Genomic DNA, 19,164 nt, shown 5'->3' on the forward strand with positions numbered 1-19,164 from the left:
TAAACATAAATAAAACACGGTTCCCCATCCTCTTCCTCAGAAGATGGTTTCAAGTGGGAGAAGCCACTTTCAAAAACCTGTAATAAACAATAAGCCAGAACTGTGAGCTGGGCACTCGAAGGGTATCAGGGAGTTCCAAAGAGTCAATTGTTGGTGCTCAGTTAGTGGTATCAAGATGATGTTGATTATTGACAATTATTATAGGATTCTTCTTAATTAACAATGAAAGTTATAAGAGTTCAATATATCACTGAATCCCAAGATTTCAGAGGTAGAAAGAGTTTTGAAAAATTAGATAAGAAAGCTACAGGCCGCAGTGGTTCAGTGATGGAAGACAGCATGGAAGGAAGAAGGAATTGGGAATCGTGACTGATTTCTTTTTTTCTTTTTTTTTTTTTTTTTGAGACAGAGTCTCACTCTGTTGCCCAGGCTAGAGTGAGTGCCGTGGCGTCAGCCTAGCTCACAGCAACCTCAAACTCCTGAGCTCAAGCGATCCTCCTGTCTCAGCCTCCCGAGTAGCTGGGACTACAGGCATGCACCACCATGCCCGGCTAATTTTTTCTATATATATTTTTAGCTGTCCATATAATTTCTTTCTATTTTTAGTAGAGATGGGGTCTTGCTCTTGCTCAGGCTGGTCTCGAACTCCTGAGCTCAAACAATCCGCCCACCTCGGCCTCCCAGAGTGCTAGGATTACAGGCGCGAGCCACCGCGCCCGGCCTGTGACTGATTTCTAATCTCACCTTCGTGCTGTCTAGGCACTGGGCACTTCTCCTCTGACAAATGCAGGTGGTGATGCCTCCTTATCTGAGTTCAGTGAGGGTTAATACAATAATCCACGTCAAGCACCAGCAAATATAGTGGCAGAACCAAGCCCCAGACCAATCGCCCTGTCAACTTCCTACTGAAACCGTAATTCCGAAGCCCCCCACAGAAGCAGGGGAGGACCGCTACTGCACCAAACTGGCTGAAGACAGCCTGCCTGGAGAGGCTGAAAGGACGTAGCCATTCCAGGACCAGTGATTAGCGTTGGTGGCTCATTCTGAGGGTGGAGACCCAGGCTTACCCCGACCCTATTATGGCATGTAGCAAGTATCGTGAAAGAAAAATGTATCTCAAACTTGGAAAGGGTAAAAATTGCAATGGCCCAATCTTTAAAATAGCATTCTAGAGCATGCTTCTTAAACTTCAATGGGCATCCAAATCACGTGGACATCTTGTTAAAATGCAAGTTCTGATTCTGAAGCTGTAAGGTGGGGCCTGAGATTCTACATCCCTTTCATGCCCTCTGTGACACCAATACTGCTGGCCCAAATAGCACTCTTTGAGCATCCAGGTGACAAAGCCATTCTCAACAAACCTGCTCCACCCTCACTTGACATTCTTGAGAAATGGGATTTTGTTGCCATAGGATATTTGACCAACAATCTATTAATACAACCAATAAAGCATGCTAATTTGAAGTCCTATAAAATTAAGGTAGTTTTCAGACATTAATATTAATAAGATTCTATGATTTGCACTAAGTTTGTGTTGTCTCATAGAGATATTACTCCTAAAGTATAACAGAGAAGTTATAGCTTTATTGTCTTGTAGGTTAACCAGGTTTGTATTTAACCTAGTATTTTTTCTTTTGCCCATTCATACACATACACACACACACACATTTCCAGTAAGAACTTGAGGAAATGGTTCTTATGGCTTCCCCATTAATTAGTTAAGTAAAAACCTTGACATGTGCTGTAAGTTACTCAGAGCATTACCAACATGCTCTTCTCTTAGGGAAGGGAAAAAAGCAAACAAAGCAAAACTGCTTTGTTTGTCCCAAAGCTACTGTGGAATGTAGCTGCAAGTTACAACAGTACAACAGGACGTTCCAGGAAGGTATAGAGGGCCACTGGGGAAATTATTCTAATAGAATATTAAAGCACTGGAAAGAAACATTTAAACTTTATCTATTTATGCCTTCAGATACGATGACAGCCAGTAGAGGGCTGTATGAATTCACTGAGGGCTTTCCTTTTGCTTCCTCTGCCTAAGCCAAGGATTTTATCTTCACAGATTGTCTCCCAAACAAAGCGTAGTCATCTTAGCCACAACAAAGGCTCATAGTTTTACCATTTTACCAACTCCCACATCTGCATCCAGCCTGCTTATCTCTACTGCCAAGATCAGCCTCACTGGGGTCCCTGGAATCAATCACCAGGCTATTGAATAAGCCGGAAGCCGTAGCATTCAAAGGACATCTGCTGCCACCTTAGATAACAAGCCTTTACAAAGAAGGACCCAGAAGTGATCCAGCAGGCTCCTTCTGCGCAGAGCCAGACTGTGCTGTCAAATTCAGACCAGAGCTAACCTCATGAGAATAGATGGCTTCAGTAGACAGATGTCACATTTTGCAACTAATGATACAACTTGAACAATGGCTCATCCTGGAATGTCCAAGGATATGGAAATACGTATAACTTTTTCTTTAGTCCTCAACTATAATAGGTAAAACGGGAAACTGGGGAACTACCAGGACCAAGGAAACTAAAGAGTCTATCTCAGTCCGACTCTGCACCGACCATGTGCCTGCAATTGTCTCCCTGCCCAAGCATGTGGCTTAGTGAGCTCAGCAACAATGGCGACGCAGCTCGAGTGGAGAGAGCTACCCTGCTGCTGGCTACTGCACTCTGAAGGCGGCCAGACTAAATAAAGGTCCCGCACATCCATGGAGTTCGTGAGATGGCAATTCTGATTCTTTCCTCCATGTTGAGGAAATAGCATTGAGAGTGTCTGATTAGGTGTATGGTGCCTACCTATGCCCACCATAAACACATCGAATCCTGGAGAGTTAACATAGGTACCAGCTGCTATGTATGTGTGTGAGTGTGTATGTGAGTGTATATGAGTGTATGTGAGTGTATGTGTGTGTGTGTGAGTGTATGTGTGTGTGTGTGTGAGAGAGAGTGTGTGTGAGAGTGTGTGTGTGACTGTGTGTGTGTGTGACTCTGTGTGTGTGAGAGTATGTGTGTGTGTGAGTGTGTGTGAGAGAGTATGTGTGTGTGTGAGTGTGTGTGTGACTGTATGTGTGTGTATGTGAGAGAGAGTATGTGTGTGTGTGTGTGTGAGAGTGTGTGTGAGAGTGAGTGTGCCCTTGGCCTCACTTTCTTATCAACAGAAAGCAATAAGCACCTACTCCCACCAGGAACTGTGCTGGATACTTGGGATGCGGCAGTGAGCAAGACAGATATGACCCCTGTCCTCTTGGAGACTGAGTAGAGGGAAATCAACCAAAATGATGCATGTGCTCTGGTCAAATAGGAAAGACATGAGCTGATCTGATATTTCTTTAGATTTACAAAGCAACTTTTCAAAGATGGTGAGGTATGTTTAAAATATTGCCCACTGTTTCCATCCACGTCCCTCTTACCCCAGTATTTCCTTCTCCCATCGAGCCCTTCCTTCACATTCAAGCCAGGCCAGGGTGCCTCACTGCTTTGGAGACAAGATGTGACAGTAGAGAACAGAGAGACAAGAATTGCTTCTAAGTTTCCAACGTCCTTGGGCTGCAAAGGCGTAGAGAGTTAATTCAACAGCAAATGTGCTTTAAGAACAAGGCTTCCAGACAAGGCAGAGCATTCGTGACAGGTGCACACATATTGGTGAGTCCCCAAGGCAATGGTCCTGCTCCCTGCTTGACAGATGCTTCTTGATTGGCCTTGAAACCATCTATACTAAAATATTGGAGAGCCACAAGGTATAAATAGTAATCCAAGTCTGATTTTTGTAGAAGTATAGATATAGCCAGAAGTTAACCAACCATTGTTCCCTAACTTCCTTACTGCTGTAACTTGTTACTGCTTAATGGCACTGTCCTCCCTGACAGGTGTAAGATTTGTGACTTCCCCCACTGCTCCTATCGATAACATTGCTATTGTAAAGCCCAAGGACTTGTGCTTCTACAGATAACGTTACCATTATAAAGCCTAAGACTGGTCTTTGAGGTATTAATATTTTTCAGACTCTGCATTCCGTGGAGACCCACTGACGCTAATCAGACCCGTGGATAGGTGTGGGAATGGATCCAACAGCCTTGAGACCTCTTCCCAGGAAATCTCCCAACTGAGAAGATAATCTCTGCATCCCAGCCCTATGAGTTCATCCCCCGCCAACCAGCAGACCCAGTTCCCTAGCCCTTTGCCTACCAAACTATCTTTAAAAACTCTTTCTCCCAAATTCTCCGGGAGATGGATTTGAGAAATTTCTTCCATCTCCTTGCATGACACCTGCAATATTAAACTCTTTCTCTGCTGTAACCCCTGCTGCCTCAGTGTATTGGCTTCCTCTTGAGCAGTGGGCAATGAACCTGTTTGCGCTGTAACAGCCTGTTCCACTCCACCATTTCCTTACCCTTGCTCTCTAGAATCTGCCCCCAAATAACCTATCTGCTTACAAACCTTCTCATGGGCTCAACTTTTAGTGGAATCCAGCCTAAGACATGAACCACATCTTTAGTTGGCTGGCTGGTTGGCTGATTAGTTTGTTGGTTTTTGCCTCTAGTCTACCACTAACCAGCTGTGTGACCTTGGGTTTAGCCACTTTACCTCCCAGCAATGCAGCTTAATCATTGGTAAAATGGGGAATGTTAGAATACTCATCCCACCAGTATTTTGGGGGCACCTTCCATATTCCAAGCACTATTCAAAGTAGTGGTAATAGAGCGACAAACAGAAGAGAAGATATATTGTTGGAGAGGCAGACGGTAAACAATACGCAATTGAGTAAATGATACAATGCCAGGTGATGATGAGTACACCTTTGAGGAGTGGCTATGAGACCAGACACTGTAACCTGGTCACAAGGCAAGGAGGTGAACCAAGATAATTGGCATGTGGGAAAGAGCTTTCAAGCAGAGGGAAGGGTAAGGAAAAGCCCTCTGGATTTCCTCTTCTTTAACCTGCCTTTGAGTCCTTTGAGAGTCCTGTTGATCACATTTGAATGGACAGGAGATGGTAGTTTGGTGACATTAACCATTTTGCCCTAAGTCACCCTTGTCACCCACAAGCTAAAATTCCTTTATCCTTGCTTTCTGCCCTGACCACATCCTTTCCAAGCTGCAGAATGAGGAGATGTGAAATTCTGCCACTGGCAGAAACTTCAAAGGGAACGCAGCCGGTGAAACTGAACCACTCACCCAGCAATTATTCATGAATGAGGAAAGGTTAAAGTAGCCTCACACATGAAATATGGCTCCTCTCTGCTGTGCAAAGAATTTAGTCAAAGGGCCTCATGTCTCAATTCTACTTTTAAGACTCTTTTCTTAGTCCTACATGATTTGCTAATGGGTGCATTTGTTACATGTTAGCATTTTGGTGCATACTTTGAAGTATTACAAAAACAGAAGTTAAAAGAGGCTGAACCTAACAAGTTACCCATTCTTCCAAAGATGTAAGTGGGGCAAGTTCCTCACTGAGTCATTTATGCATAAAACTTTTGCAGGCCTGGTGGGGATAGAGAAAATCAAGTCAATATAAACATTTTATGTTTAATCCTTTTGGATGGTGTCTTGCTCTGTGCCCATGACCATCTGCCAGGTAGTTAGTAACTTCCACGGTGGAGAGATTCACATGCCTGTGAGGGAGCGAAAGTTCAGAAATGCTAAGCCGCTGGAGAGTTAAGAGGAAGAGTCAGGGTCTGAACAGGAATGGCCTTTCCCATTGCACCTCATCCCAGCCTCCCGCCAAGGGATATAGCCCATTGCCAATAGCAGGGTCTTAGGTTCAATGTAGCAAAAAGGTGCTGGGTTAGAATCTTTGGGCATGAAGAAGGAATTTCCTGCCTTCCTTAGTGAGTGTGGGTCTGTTAGCTCACCGGGTTGCACAGCCTCAGATGCACCCAGCAGCAAAGGATCTGGGGGTGAGAAGATGCAGGTGGATCCACCAACCCCACCATGGCTACCACACATGCCAGGGATGGAGAAGGGTAGAGTTACCTTTAAGTAAAAGAGACAGAAATTGGAGGAATAAAATGTCTCCCTAGAGCCAGTAAAGTCTTTTCTTTAAAAAGAGCCTTTTCTACAAAAAAAAAAAAAAAAAAGGAAGAAAACCCAAAATGTCAGAAATATGCTGGGAAATATTTTGGTAATGAACATTTTGACCCTTATTTGTAAAGCATTTGGAATTGTTGGGCCAGAACTACAGCTCTGAAACAAATAAACAATTTCAATTTACTGTGATGATTAGATTCCTTGGGTGAATGGTATCTTGCTGTGGATAAAAACCAAAATGGGCCCCGACACTGAACATGCCTTTGTCCGAAAATGCTTGTGTCACGTGGAATGTGGAAGGCATCTCTTTGCCAAGTTCATGCACATTCAGGAGGTTTGGCGTGTGTGCAAAGACAGGGCAGAGCAATGAGGCCCTGCTTTCCTGCTTGTTATTTTTCACTCTATCTTTTAGTGTGGTCTTCTATTCAGAGCGAGGATGCTACACTGGGGTCTCATATCCACACTTAACTCACCAGAATTCAACTACCACACTTTGCAAAGAGGGAGACCGAGAGAGAGAGGCAGAGAGAGCAAGAAAGACAAGAATAACATCTTCAGTAGCAAGCGTGATCCTATCCTCTACTCCATTAATTGAGCCCATGCCTGGGAGTAAACATTAAAGCAGAGATGAATACATGTGTATGCATGTTCATACACACAAAACTAGGTACATTGTATGCTATGAGTTATCTGAGAGGTGTTTATGAAGATGTATATTATCTGGCATTATCACTTAAGGACTTTAGAATTTAAGCCTTAAGCAAGGTGAGGCCACACTGCACTGTCCTACAAGAGGAAGATGTTGTTCCCAGTTGTTTTTCTATTAACAGTAGGGGAAGGAACTTGCCTTGAGCCATCCACACACCCCAGTGGTTCACATGTGACCACAGGCGCACACTGGAGACAGTTGGCTGAGGCTCAGTTCAGAGCTGGTCATGAGACAAAGTAAAGTAGTCAAATGAGCATATTGGTCTCATTGATGCAATTTGTCATGCAGTTTATCTAATCTGATGCAAAAATGCACAAAATACAAGCACAGTTATGAAACCCTAAGGTCTCCATTTACACAACTAACATTTCTAAGTGCCTGCTATCAGCAAGGCAAGGAATTAGAAGCCATGGGGAATTTTCAGGTGAACCCTCACGGGGGAGTTTACAAGTCTTGTTGGAGGGATAGGTAAATCCATTGTAAATTACAATACAGGGGAGAAGGTGAATAAATGTGTATCATCTAAAATTTTCAACAGGCATATAACTTTCAAATATAATTATCTTTTAATTACTTACTAATATACAGGACTCTGAAAGCTCTGGTTGTCATTTTCTGATAACAGTCTTGGTCTTTGTTCTGATTAGGCTAATACTCAGTTGTGTTTGCATTTTATGTGATAGCTACCAGCTTTTGCCTATTCAAAAATAATTACCCCTTCTCCTTGCTAACAGAATCCTAGTTTGGTTTGAGGAGGCACACCCACGCCCACCCCCACCCCATCCCATCTAAACCTCACTTTTCCAGCCTCCCAGGCCACCAGATGCTCAGATGACCTGATTCTGCCCAGTGAGAAGCGAGCAGAAGTCTGCGGGGTTTCTCAGAAAGCCTTTGCTTTGTCACTTGGAGAAAGTGTAGGACCTACACTGTAGGCTTTCCCCATCTTCCTTCCTTCTTCCCCAATGGCCTCTCCTTTCCTCTTGTCTGGAAACCAACATGATTAATGGACTTGCGGCAACCACCTTGGATCCAGGAGGCAACATATCGATGAAGCAGCCAAAGAAATATAAAATTGCCAGCTCTGACATCCAGTTGCAGACCGAAAGCCAGCAGACGCCTACTCCCAGACTTCTTCAGTGAGGAAAATAGACCTACGTCTTTCACCTGCTGTTATGTGGGCTTTTGCTACTTGCATCCAAACCCCTTCCTAACCAGTCCATTCCTGGAGCATACGCCAGGGGCAGGGGCCCTGGCGAGGTCTCCAGGAAGTCAGCCTGGCTTCTCGTGCAGCAGTGCTGGTCCCCCAAAGAGGTCATCATATGCACAGAGCACTGATGGTCGCTCACTCGCGTATTTCTTATCCTCTCACTCCTCACACCTGTGTTATCTCTGGAGCGTGCCCTTCCCTCAAAAAGTTTATGATGTAATGAGGGTGATTAGAAATGTATGCAAATAACTCGAATGTTCATAACAGCACAATTCACAATTGCAAAGAAGTGGAAACAACCCAAGTGCTTATCCATACATGAGTGGATTAATAAAATGTGGTATATGTATACCATGGAGTACTATTCAGTCATAAAAAATGATGAATTAATACCCTTGTACTATCCTGGATGGAGCTGTAGCCCATTCTTCTAAGTGAAGTATCACAAGAATGGAAAAATAGGCACCACATATACTCACCATCAATTGGTACTAATTGATCAACCCTTTATGGAAGTAACATCTATAGGGCATCGGGAAGGTGGGAGGGGGAGGAGGAGTTGGGTAAATTCACACCTAATGGGTACGGTGTGCGATGTCTAGGCATGCTTATAGCTCTGACTTGGGTGTTGCAAAGGCAATACATGTAACCAAAGTGTTTGTACCCCTGTAATATTCTGAAATTTAAAAAAAAAAAAAAGGAAACTCCAGGCAAAATAAATTGATTTAAAATTTAAAAAAAAGAAATGTATACAAATAACTACAATGGAAGGTAGAAAATGGCAAAGACCAAGAAAGACATAAGAAAATAGCCCTTTGGGACTGGGCTGTAAATTTAAGCTGGGAAATAGTAGAATGGTTTCCTCAGGGAGTGGACGAAATCTCCCCTTGCCAACAACTGCCCCCAGCCCAGGACAGGGGCAGGGGGTATTTTAGAAGACCTTAAGAGGAACACTATGCATGAGAAGTGGAGACCTGCTAGATTGAGACCCAATATTCAGGGTCTTTAGCAATTCTTATGAACACAAAAAGAACTTTTATGCTTTTTCTGTTTGTTTAAAAATTCTAGAACATCTCTAGTATGCAAAGAAGGAAAAGGAAAGGTATTGAGAGAGGAGGGAAAAGAGAGAAAAGCAGGTGTGCTCCATCCACATCCCATATTTCCCTAGCTTCAGGAGCTGGGCTCAGTGACAATGAGGGTAAGAGTGAAAGAGCTCTGTTATAGACTGAACTGTGTCCCCACCCAAGATTCATATGTCAATGCCCTAGCCCCTAACATGACTGTATTTGTAGATAAGGCCATTAAGGAGGTTATTAAGGTTAAATGAGTCCATAAGCATGGAGTCCTAATTCAGATAGGACTGGTGTTCTTATAGGAAGATGAACACGTGCACAGAGGAAAGGCCATATGAGGATACAGTGAGAAGGCGGCTGTCTGCAAGCCAGAAAAAGAGGCCTTGCCAGAAACCAACCCTGCTGGCACTTAGATCTTGGACTTCCGTCCTCCAGAACTGCAGGAAAATAAATGTCTGTTGTTTAAACCACCCAGGCAGTGGTATTCTGGCATGGCAGCCCAGGCAGAGTATACAGGCCCTAAGGGGAGGTGAAACTTCAGATGGTAAACTACAGCCTCGACCGTCTCTTCCTGCTGGAGCCATCTGCCTTACTGACACCTTTATGTTCATCCAGTTGATAAACTTTTGTGCTTTGATAATTTTGTCGATGGAGCCCCTGACCAAGTTAGAAATTAAAATGTGGTATATGTCTCCATGGGCAGAAAAGGAGAAAGGGACTTTCAGTGTGAGCAAAGACCCAGAACCTAGAGGAGAAAGGGCAAGCTCCTTCATTTGTTCCATGAGTACTTGTTTTGAGCATCTATGATGTGCCAGGCAATGGTGGAGAGAGAGGTGCAGTGAATAAAACAGACCTGGCCTCTGCTTCTGGGAACATGTTGGGAAATTATTCAGAGCACAGAGAATGTGGAGGGAGTATGGGAAGAGTAGAATGGGAACAGACTGTGGCAGCTTTAAACCCTGCCTAGGAATTTGTTCTTTATCCAGAAAGCAAATAGGGAGCCACTGCAGGTCATTGAGCAGGAGAGTGCCCTGGTCATAGTTGGCTTTTAGAAATATGCATCTGGAAGCTGTCAGTTGTTTCAATTGGAGTGGGAAGAAATTAGAGACTGGAAAAACATTTGAAGGATAAATACTAAGGCTCAGACAAGATGTAGTGAGAGCCTGAACCAAGGTAACATCAAAATTAAATGTGTTTGCTGCCACCAAACCATATACTAATATCAGTAGAAAATCTCAAAATGGATATATTGTCTTAAACTCATAGAAATACTATCGTGTTGGCTTTGGAAAAGTTTCCAAAATACAGAGTTCTATCTTCTAATATCAGAGGCAGCAAAGCAGAGGTCATTTGCCCCGGCCTAATACTGTTGTAAGCTGGAAGTGGTGATCACATCACCCAGTGTCCTTTGATCAATAAACTCTCACTGTGTCAGGTTCAAAAGCCAAAAAGGCTCCTATCACCTTCTAATTAATTTCAGCAAATTATATAAAACAGAAGGAACTGTGAGGTTCAAGTCAGGAGAATGAAGTTTGAATCTCTATTTAGGGACCTTCTAACCATATGCCATGGACAAGCTACTTAATCAGTTAACCTCCCTCTTCTATCCCAATCTGCAAGCTTCAGCTAAATATTTAACCCACTGGCTCTACAGGATAAAAGGCCATGATTTGTAGTTTTGCCAATTTCTGTAATTTCAATACTCCTATCGTGGCCGATTTCAAGCCACCAATGTGATGGCAACCATCTCACTATCTCCCTAAAAATCTAACAATTGATTCTCACAAGCCAGCATCAGCCAGCATTGGCATACACCACTGCTTCCAACGCTTAGCTCTCACATCTGAAAAATGGGAATCCCACACCTCCACATAGCCGTTGTCAAAACTGAGATAATATAAGAGAAACTACTTAATACAAGGTTATTAGCAGATATGAGGTATTTGATAAATATTCGTTCAAGATTTACTGACCACCTACTATGTAGCAGACACTGTTCCAGGAACTAAAGATTCAACAGAGAACAAAACAAGGGGTCTGTTCACCTGGAGTTCACGTTCTAAATGGGAGAGATAAATGATAATGAAAAAAGATAGATGACAGGTAGATAAATGACTGGTAGGTAGGTAGATAGGTAGAGATAGATAGATAGATAGATAGACATTAATAGATTAGGTAGATAGCCAGTCAGTAACCTGGTAGTGATGAGTAGTAGGAAGAAAAATCACACCAGTTAAGGATAAGGGGAAAGAGGAGCGGTCATACTATTTTAGATGTGGTAGCCAAGAAAGACCTCATTGATGAGGACGCGTTTAATGAGAAACCTGAGTGGAATGAAGGCATGACCATGGGCTTATCTGGGGAAGAGTGTCCCAGGCAAGCTGAGAGCTTGTGCCAAGCCCTGGGACAGGTGTGGGCTGGGCACACCCCAGTGGCAACAGGAGGCCAGCGGGGTGGGAGCACCTGAGGGAGGCAACACAGGTGGAAAGTGCGTGGGAATGGAAGCCAACGGCAGAGGTGAGGTGGGGAAACGTCTCAAGCCCTGGCCGTGTATTATGAGCCTTAATACCTCCGGAGCCGTGGTGGTCCAGGGCCAGTGACAGATGAGGCTGGACTCCTCCTGCCCCTCTGCCTTCCCTCCATGGAGGAGGAACTACTTGCTTCGCTGGTGCGACCTTTGTTCTTTGCAACTATTTAAATGTTTGCGCAAATGACAAATACTAACCCAATGGCTTCCGTGTGCAGGCCCCATTCTTGGCTCTAAGAGATAGAAACTGGGAGCAAAACTCGAGATCTTGCTTCTCGTAGACCTACTTGGCCATGGAAGGATATAGAATTCATCAAAACACAAAACAAATACATTGGCTGAGCTATGAAGACAATCAAATCAGTGGGCTGATTGAGTCCCCTTTAGATATGAAAAATCCTTCTAGGCCAGGATGCCGCTGTCACCTATACATCACCCCCCAGTTCTAGCACAGCGCTAACTGGTGCTCAGAATAATGTTGCTCCCAACGAAAGGTCAGCAGCAACCAAAGGAGGCCAGCAACAGCCCCAAGAAATCAAGAGAGGCCCCCATTATTCTCCTGGCACGGACTTTTTCAAATCAGAAAGTTGAGGAAATGCCAACTCTTTATACAACCAAGAAATCTCTAAGATGTGGGGGGTTCTGTTTGCTCGGTTTGTTTCTGTTTTTGTTTTTTAAATGTTATTCTTAGGACACTTGCCACAAAATCATCTCAAGTCCTTATTAAATAAAATGCAAATTTCTGGACCCCACCCCAGAGCCACTGAATCATAACAGCTGGCGCAGGTGCCCAGGAAAGCGCATTTTCAACCATCTCCTAGGGGACGCTGGTGCTACCTTGCTGATTCTATGCGATCTGCTCTAAAGCAAAAGCAAAGTGCACAAGGCTTCTTTTCATTGCAGTTGTAATTGTCTCCACAAAGCCTTCTTAAGATTGCTCTTATGTAAACTTCCTTTGCAAAGACTGCAGCCCTTGTCACAAGCTGACTTTGTTTAGAGAGATGCACGGGGAGACAGAGCCCGTGTGATGGGAGCAGCCCATCAACTGATCCATTCATTCAAAAAGTTCAGAGACGCCAGATGGCCTCAGCGGAAGCGCCTCCCTGTCTGGGGAGCTGCAGGAGAAACTTGCTGGAATATTCCCTACCTGTAAAGAGGGCATGGTAGTGGAGGCCCCTCTCTTTGTCTTGATGGGAGCAGACATCAAATAAGTAGGCTTTGATGGGCCCATCAATGAAGTCAGCAGCAAAATCAAAGAGAACCACACCTATCATGGTGACGCTTATGGCCCAAACCAGCTTCCTCCTTGGGTTAGCAATCAAAGCTAAAAGAGAAATAAACATCAGTCTCCTAAATCCTGCTTTAGAATGATCTGCATTTTTTCTATTTCCACCTAAACTGCCTGTCATCAAATCATCTCCTTTGCTTTCATGTTGCTTTGTTTTTCCAAGGAAAAACAGCTTCAGTATTTTTTTCAGGTTTCAAAAATTACGCAAGTGAATGTCTAGAAAAGACAAATGCATAGAGACAGAAAGTAAATTAGTGGTTGCCTAGGGCTGGTGCACAGGAGGCAATGGAGAGTGACTGCTAATGGTTACTGGGTTTCTTTCTGGGATGGTGAAAATGTTTGGGGGATTAGAGAGTGGTGATGGTTGCACAACCTTGTGAATATACTAAAAAGCACTGAATTGTACACTTTTAAATGGTACCATTTTTGATATGTAAGATATTTCTATAAATAAAAAATTATGTAAATAATTCCAACAATATAGAAAAAGCTAAGGGAAATGCTTCCCATCACAGCTCCAGGAAAGGTCATCTATTGAGACATCCCTTTATGCACTTGTGCACGCACAGATGTGAGGGTGCGGCAGTACCTGAATGCAGCCCCTCTCAGACTTTTTGCTTAACTGTCACGTGGGCGATTGCTGGACCCAGTTCCCAAGACTCTGATTCTGCAGGTCTGAGGTGGGCCCTGAGAAACTGTGGGTCCAATAATCCCTGCTGACGCTGCTGCTGCAGCTCAGAGGCCACACTTTTCAATAGCACTGATGCAGGAGAGATGCAGTATAGGCTCATCGATAGCCGACTCCCTTTATATCTGTTCACTTCAGTTAATGAAGCGCTTCCTTGCAATTTTTAACAGCTAAATCATAATCATCCTACAGACATGCTACAATTCATTCACCCAATCTCCTATTGAAGCTACAATCTCCTATTGAAGCCTTGCTGTCAGTTTATTTTTTAAATTTAAGAATAGCATGGAAAATATTCACGTTTTAAAAATTACAATATCAAAATAAGTGAAAAAGAAGCCTGCTCTCCACTTCTCACCTCCAGTCTTTAGTACCCCTCCTTAGAGGCAATGATTCTCATCAGCTTTTTCTTCATTCTTCCAAAAATATCCTAAATTACACATTTATGCCTTCTTTTAAATCTATACAAATGATAACTGATTATCCTGTCTCATAATCACCTGTTCTGCTAGTCTGAGAGTTAATGATCTAAAAATGTGTGCTACTTTTAAGTTGAACGATTCTTTTTTTCAGTGCAGCTTTTATGTTCTACCACCAATTACTGGTTAATTGGAAACTGATTAATGGCTGGGAAAAGTGCCTACTATTAAGTTTGGTTTTGTCCAGAATCTGCAATGCAAAAATGTTCCCTTGAGCTGACAGGTTGATGCCCTGTACCCACTAAAGACTCTACATAAAACTACGAACAGAATTAACGCTCATTTGGACACACAGGTGATTTGTGGTAAGTATTTATGGAGCTATTTGGCAGCTGGTCAATTTGATAAAGTATTAAATAGAGCAGAGTGTGCTCAAAAAGAAACTCAATTGATAAATATGTAAAAATGTTTAATTTGGTAAAATAGATAAAAATTTAATTCCATCTTAAAATCCTCACAAGAAAAGACGATGTATGCTGATGTTTCTAGAACTAAAGGCTCCCTAAGCACAGGATATGGGTCATTCAAAGGTGGAAGTTCATCGTAACCTAGGCGAGATCATCAGTTCTAACCAATTTCTACGAAGTGCCAAGGAAATTCACGTTCTCCTGCTACGGAGTTGCACAGCAGGACACGTACCCCTGCCTGCCCGCCTCATGCATTCCACTTACCTGATACAACAGCGTCCCCGTTGAGGTAGAGAGCCAAGCCCAAGAGCATCATGAGCCCCAAGGTGAGGATAAAGGGTCTGCGGCGGCCCCACCTGGACCGGCAGTGGTCACTGGCTGATCCAACCACGGGCTGCAGCAGGAACCCCAGGATAGGGCTGAGGAGCCACACCATGCTGTACAGACTCTTGGGCAGACCCACACTGAGCAGGACTGGGGTCACGTAAGCTGCCTCCACCGCGTAGCAGAACTCCCGGCCGAACATGGCCATGCTGTGCATGATCAGTCTGCTCCTGGGTCTTTCAGGTGGCTCCACAGAGCCCAGGGGGCCGACCTCAGCTAGGGTTTTATAGGTGTGGAGGTCAGCCTGCCTACTGTTGCCACCCATGGCCACTGGGTGTGGAGCGTTCCTGAGAGCCCACCGCCTCCTGCGTGGTTCTGGGGTTTGTGCACTAAACTGGATTTGACGTGGAGCCCGGCTGGGCCACCAACAGAGATGGGCGGGCTGGAGGCGGGGCTCAAATTCTTTCGTGCCTCTAAGATCACAAGTTATGATGAGAGGAGGGGGGTGCTGGAAAGCATGACAGGGATTAGCTGCTATGAGCCCTCCAGCTCCTTCGAAAGTTTGAATGTTTTTCTAAAGGGATCTTCCTTGGCACCGTTCTTTCTCCCCTCTCTCTCGCTCTCTCACTGTGACACATGATCCCACACATGGCTTTGAGATAATAAAGCTTTATTACACAGGGGTCAAGCCAAAATATAAATGAGTTGATATCTTTTTATAAACTTCTTTTTATGGATGTAGATATTCTGTCTTTTCCTGACTCCAAAGTTTTCTACACACACAGCTCAGGAGTCCAATAACTAGACTTAAAATGGTGGGAGGCCGCACCCTTCCTCAAATCCCTCGCTCTCCTGTAGCACCCTCGTTTTTTTCCCTCATTGCACTTAATGCATTTTATAATTAGCTAGTTCTGTGCTTATTCCATATCCTGTGTTAGTCTTTGATCTCCTTGAGAGCAGAGATCAGGTCTGTTTAGCTCATTTTGGTATCTCCAGCACCTAGAAGGATAGGTATGATACCTGGCACCTAGTAAGTTTTTGATAAATATTTGCTAAAGGGATTATTGAATGAATAAAATATATATACATTTTGTGGTGCCAATCAAGTGCTTGTTGAGGTAAGGGCTCCCTCACCACAGAACATGGTTCATTCAAGGGTGGAAGTTCATCGTAACCTAGGCAAAATCATCTGTTCTAACCAATTTCTATGAGGTGTCAAAGAAATTCACGTTCTCCTGGCTACGGAGTTGCACAGCAGGACACGTACCCCTGCCTGCCCCCCTTGTGCAGTCCACGTACCTGATGTAACAGCGTCCCCGCTGACGCTGACATACAGAGCCAGAGCTTCCCCCAGGTAACCTGGGCTTCCGGGTCCAGGTAACACCACCTTTCCCATCATCCCTGCAGCCCTAGGGGTGGTCCTGGTTCCTGTTTTTGCTCCCATCTGGGTTGCCTCACTATCCCCCAGGCTTCTCTGCTCTTTCACCACTAGTGTAATTCTCCATATTAAATTTTCTCTGTTTTAAAGACTTCCAATGGGTCGTATTTTTCTTGCTGGACCCTGATTTCAAATGAAAAGTCTGAGTTGTAGAGGAAACATGATCTTATAGGAAGGGCGCTAAAAATGGTTTAAGAGCAAGACCTGTGGTCCGAATATTAAAGCTTAAATTCTGATGTTGCCTCTTCTTAGCTGTGTATCCCTGGGCAAATCACTTCAACTGGTGTTTCTCAAACCATGTGTCAAGGCACCCCAGACATTACAGTGAAGTCACAGAGGTCTCTCAGGATATTTAGAAATTTAAAAATCCCCTTGTGATTGACTGTTGAAGAACAACTGAGATGCTGTAGGTGTTTGGACCTTATTGGGTGCCTACCCAACATCCATTCTCCACTCTGTCCAACCTGATGGAAACCGGATTAGATTCTGGAATCCAGCCCTACCTCACATGCCCATGTGCTCTGGGAAACTGAGTCTGGGGCAGCTTCAGGAGCAGGCTGGCTCTATCTAAGGATGCTCTCCACCCAAGACTGGTATACGAGTGACTTGTAACTAACTCAGTCCAAGGAGACACAAGACGATGTTTGCTGAGGGCTCCTGACATCTTCTCTTCTTCTGAATGTTGCTATGTTTGGGTGTGAGATCCAGAACTTGCTACCAGCCTGAGGATAAAGCAAACACATGGAGAATGGAAAGCTGGCAGCACAGAGAATTGCAGGGAAACAGGGCCTGAGTGACTGGATACAGGCAGCCCTTTTACAACTCACCATTTCCCTGTACTTTAGGTTGCCAGCCAAAACATGTCTGTCTTGGTTTGGACATTGTTACTTGCAATTGAAGCCATCCTGATTTGATATAGGTGAAAGTATTCTGCAAATTACGAAGTGCAATGTAATTGCTGCTGAAGCCTGGAATGTGCTTAGAGGGAAAACATGGACACAGAGACAAGAGGCCCAGATGCAATGAATCACCCGTTTCATGCAAATCGTTTTATTTATCACCATACAGTTTGTGGCGTCTCATCACTTGCTAGATCGTAGTGTCAAGAGTGTAAATAAATCTATATCAAACTACATCTTCAAGAATATAATTCCTCTGCCACTAGAATTTGCCATCTTCACTTGCCTGCTTCTCTTCGACCCTCCTGCAAGCTTCCTATTTCCTCCTTACCTGCTCCCTTGCCTATTTCTAAATCTACAGTAAAAAGACAGGTGACAAAAAGAGGAATGTGTAGTATTTTCTGCAGAAGGCCTTAGACTCTTCAGAAGAAGTATGGGTTACTTACAAAAACTACTAACCTTGTTTATATACAGTCATTCCTTTCAAAGTTCACAACCTACATAATCCAATTTTTCATTCAAACATTTTGTGTAAACTCAATTAATCAGTATTTTAAGCTAGCCCATATTTTTATTCAGATTTTTGCCACCTTGCTTATATCCTTTCCCTCACCAATCCATTCAACAGGTATCTTTCTGAGGACCTATTCTAACAGTAGCCCAGGTAAAAAAGACTTGGTTCATATCCATTAGGACAGTGCTACTCAAAGTGCAGACATTGAACTGGAAGCGTTATAATCATCTGGAAGCTTGGTAGACATGCACATTCAGGGGTCCTGCCCTAGACCCACTGCATTAGAATCTCTGTGGATGGGGCCCAGGAATCTGTGTTTTAACAGTATCTTCAGATGATTCTTTTGTGTGCTAGAGCGACTACTCTGGGAACTTATGACCTAGTGAAGTTTTGTAAACTATAGTAAAAGCAATTACTATCCTTGAAAATACGTACAAAGTGCAATGGGAAGGAGCTAACAATTAGTGAGCACCTAGGATGTTCAGGCATCTCACAAGCATTGTCTTAGACATCACAATGGTGAGTGAGATTTCAGTCCAAGACCCTTGTGACTCCACCATTCACAATCACTGTACAAAACTACCCTAGGATTGAGAAGCACAGGAAGTTTCACAAAGAAGGCTGTGTTTTAAGTCAAATCTGAATTTGCCAGAAAAGGGTTATTGTTAGTCCTAGAAAATGATGCAATGTATGGAAAGGAATGGAAACGAGAGACCACAGCACATTTAGAAAGTGCAGGTAGCCCAATATAATGCGGGGAACAGCGGGTAGGGATGGGACTACACAGCTAGGGAGAAGTCTTACTGTAAATAAAGGGTTGGCATGCTATGTAAATGAGTTTATATCTTATTCTGTAGGGGAGAAGACCACCACTGAAGAATTTTGCAGGAAAAAACCAGTATGGTGTCACAAAGATTACCGGTAGAGTAACATGGTGGGAAAAAAGCCAAGACAGTGATACTACAGGTCAAGACAGGTTAGGGCAACCGAGCAGGAGCCCAAGGAAGAGATGAGGGGCCTGAGTGGAATCAGCAATGGGGCAGGGCAGGGGGATGGAGTCGAGAGCTGCTTAGGTGGACCTCACTATTGAGATCTACTCGTTTCATCACTAAGTTTCCACTATGGACCCTGGCACTATTCTAGGAACTAGGGACTTAGTAATAAATAAAACATTCAAAATCCTTCCCAAAGCTTCCATTCTAGTGTGTGGTGGTGGGCTGGGGGAAGAAGGCTGAGTTAATAAGCAAACATGATGTTGGGAGTGATATGTGGCACGAAGAAAGGTAAGACAGGTGAGGGGATGGTGAGTGCCGAGGGGGCTGCTACTTAGACAGGGTCAGGAAAGGACTCCCCGCAGGGTGACATGTGGGCAGCCGCCTAAGTGGAGCGAGGGGTGTGCTGAGGGCCCACAGGGGAATGGAAGCAGGAGACTGGTGGGAGGAGGAAGAGCCTGGCAGGACTTTCAAATGGATGACGACACAACCTGCCAAGAAAAAGAGGCATGGTTAGCGGTGCTGGGGTCGGTGGTGCTGACGGGCAGCTCCACCCAGGAGTCAGGCACCCAGCAGAGCCAGCTAGA

At 44.1% G+C, this 19,164-nt stretch overlaps 1 protein-coding gene across 1 annotated transcript in view; it reads right to left on the bottom strand.

The window, feature by feature from the left end:
* The window catches only part of SLC45A2 (solute carrier family 45 member 2), a 35,430-nt gene extending 20,261 nt beyond the window's left edge, over positions 1–15,169 (bottom strand). The window contains exons 1-2 of the mRNA XM_069492567.1: positions 14,675–15,169; positions 12,696–12,872 (exon numbers count right to left, since the gene is read on the bottom strand). Coding sequence (XP_069348668.1) covers positions 12,696–12,872; positions 14,675–15,059 — 562 coding nt within the window. The 5' untranslated portion in view covers positions 15,060–15,169. The remainder of the gene's footprint in view (positions 1–12,695; positions 12,873–14,674) is intronic.
* Positions 15,170–19,164: the final 3,995 nt, after the last annotated feature.

This window comes from Eulemur rufifrons, chromosome 17 (genome assembly GCF_041146395.1).
Source record: "Eulemur rufifrons isolate Redbay chromosome 17, OSU_ERuf_1, whole genome shotgun sequence".
Lineage (NCBI taxonomy): Eukaryota > Metazoa > Chordata > Mammalia > Primates > Lemuridae > Eulemur > Eulemur rufifrons.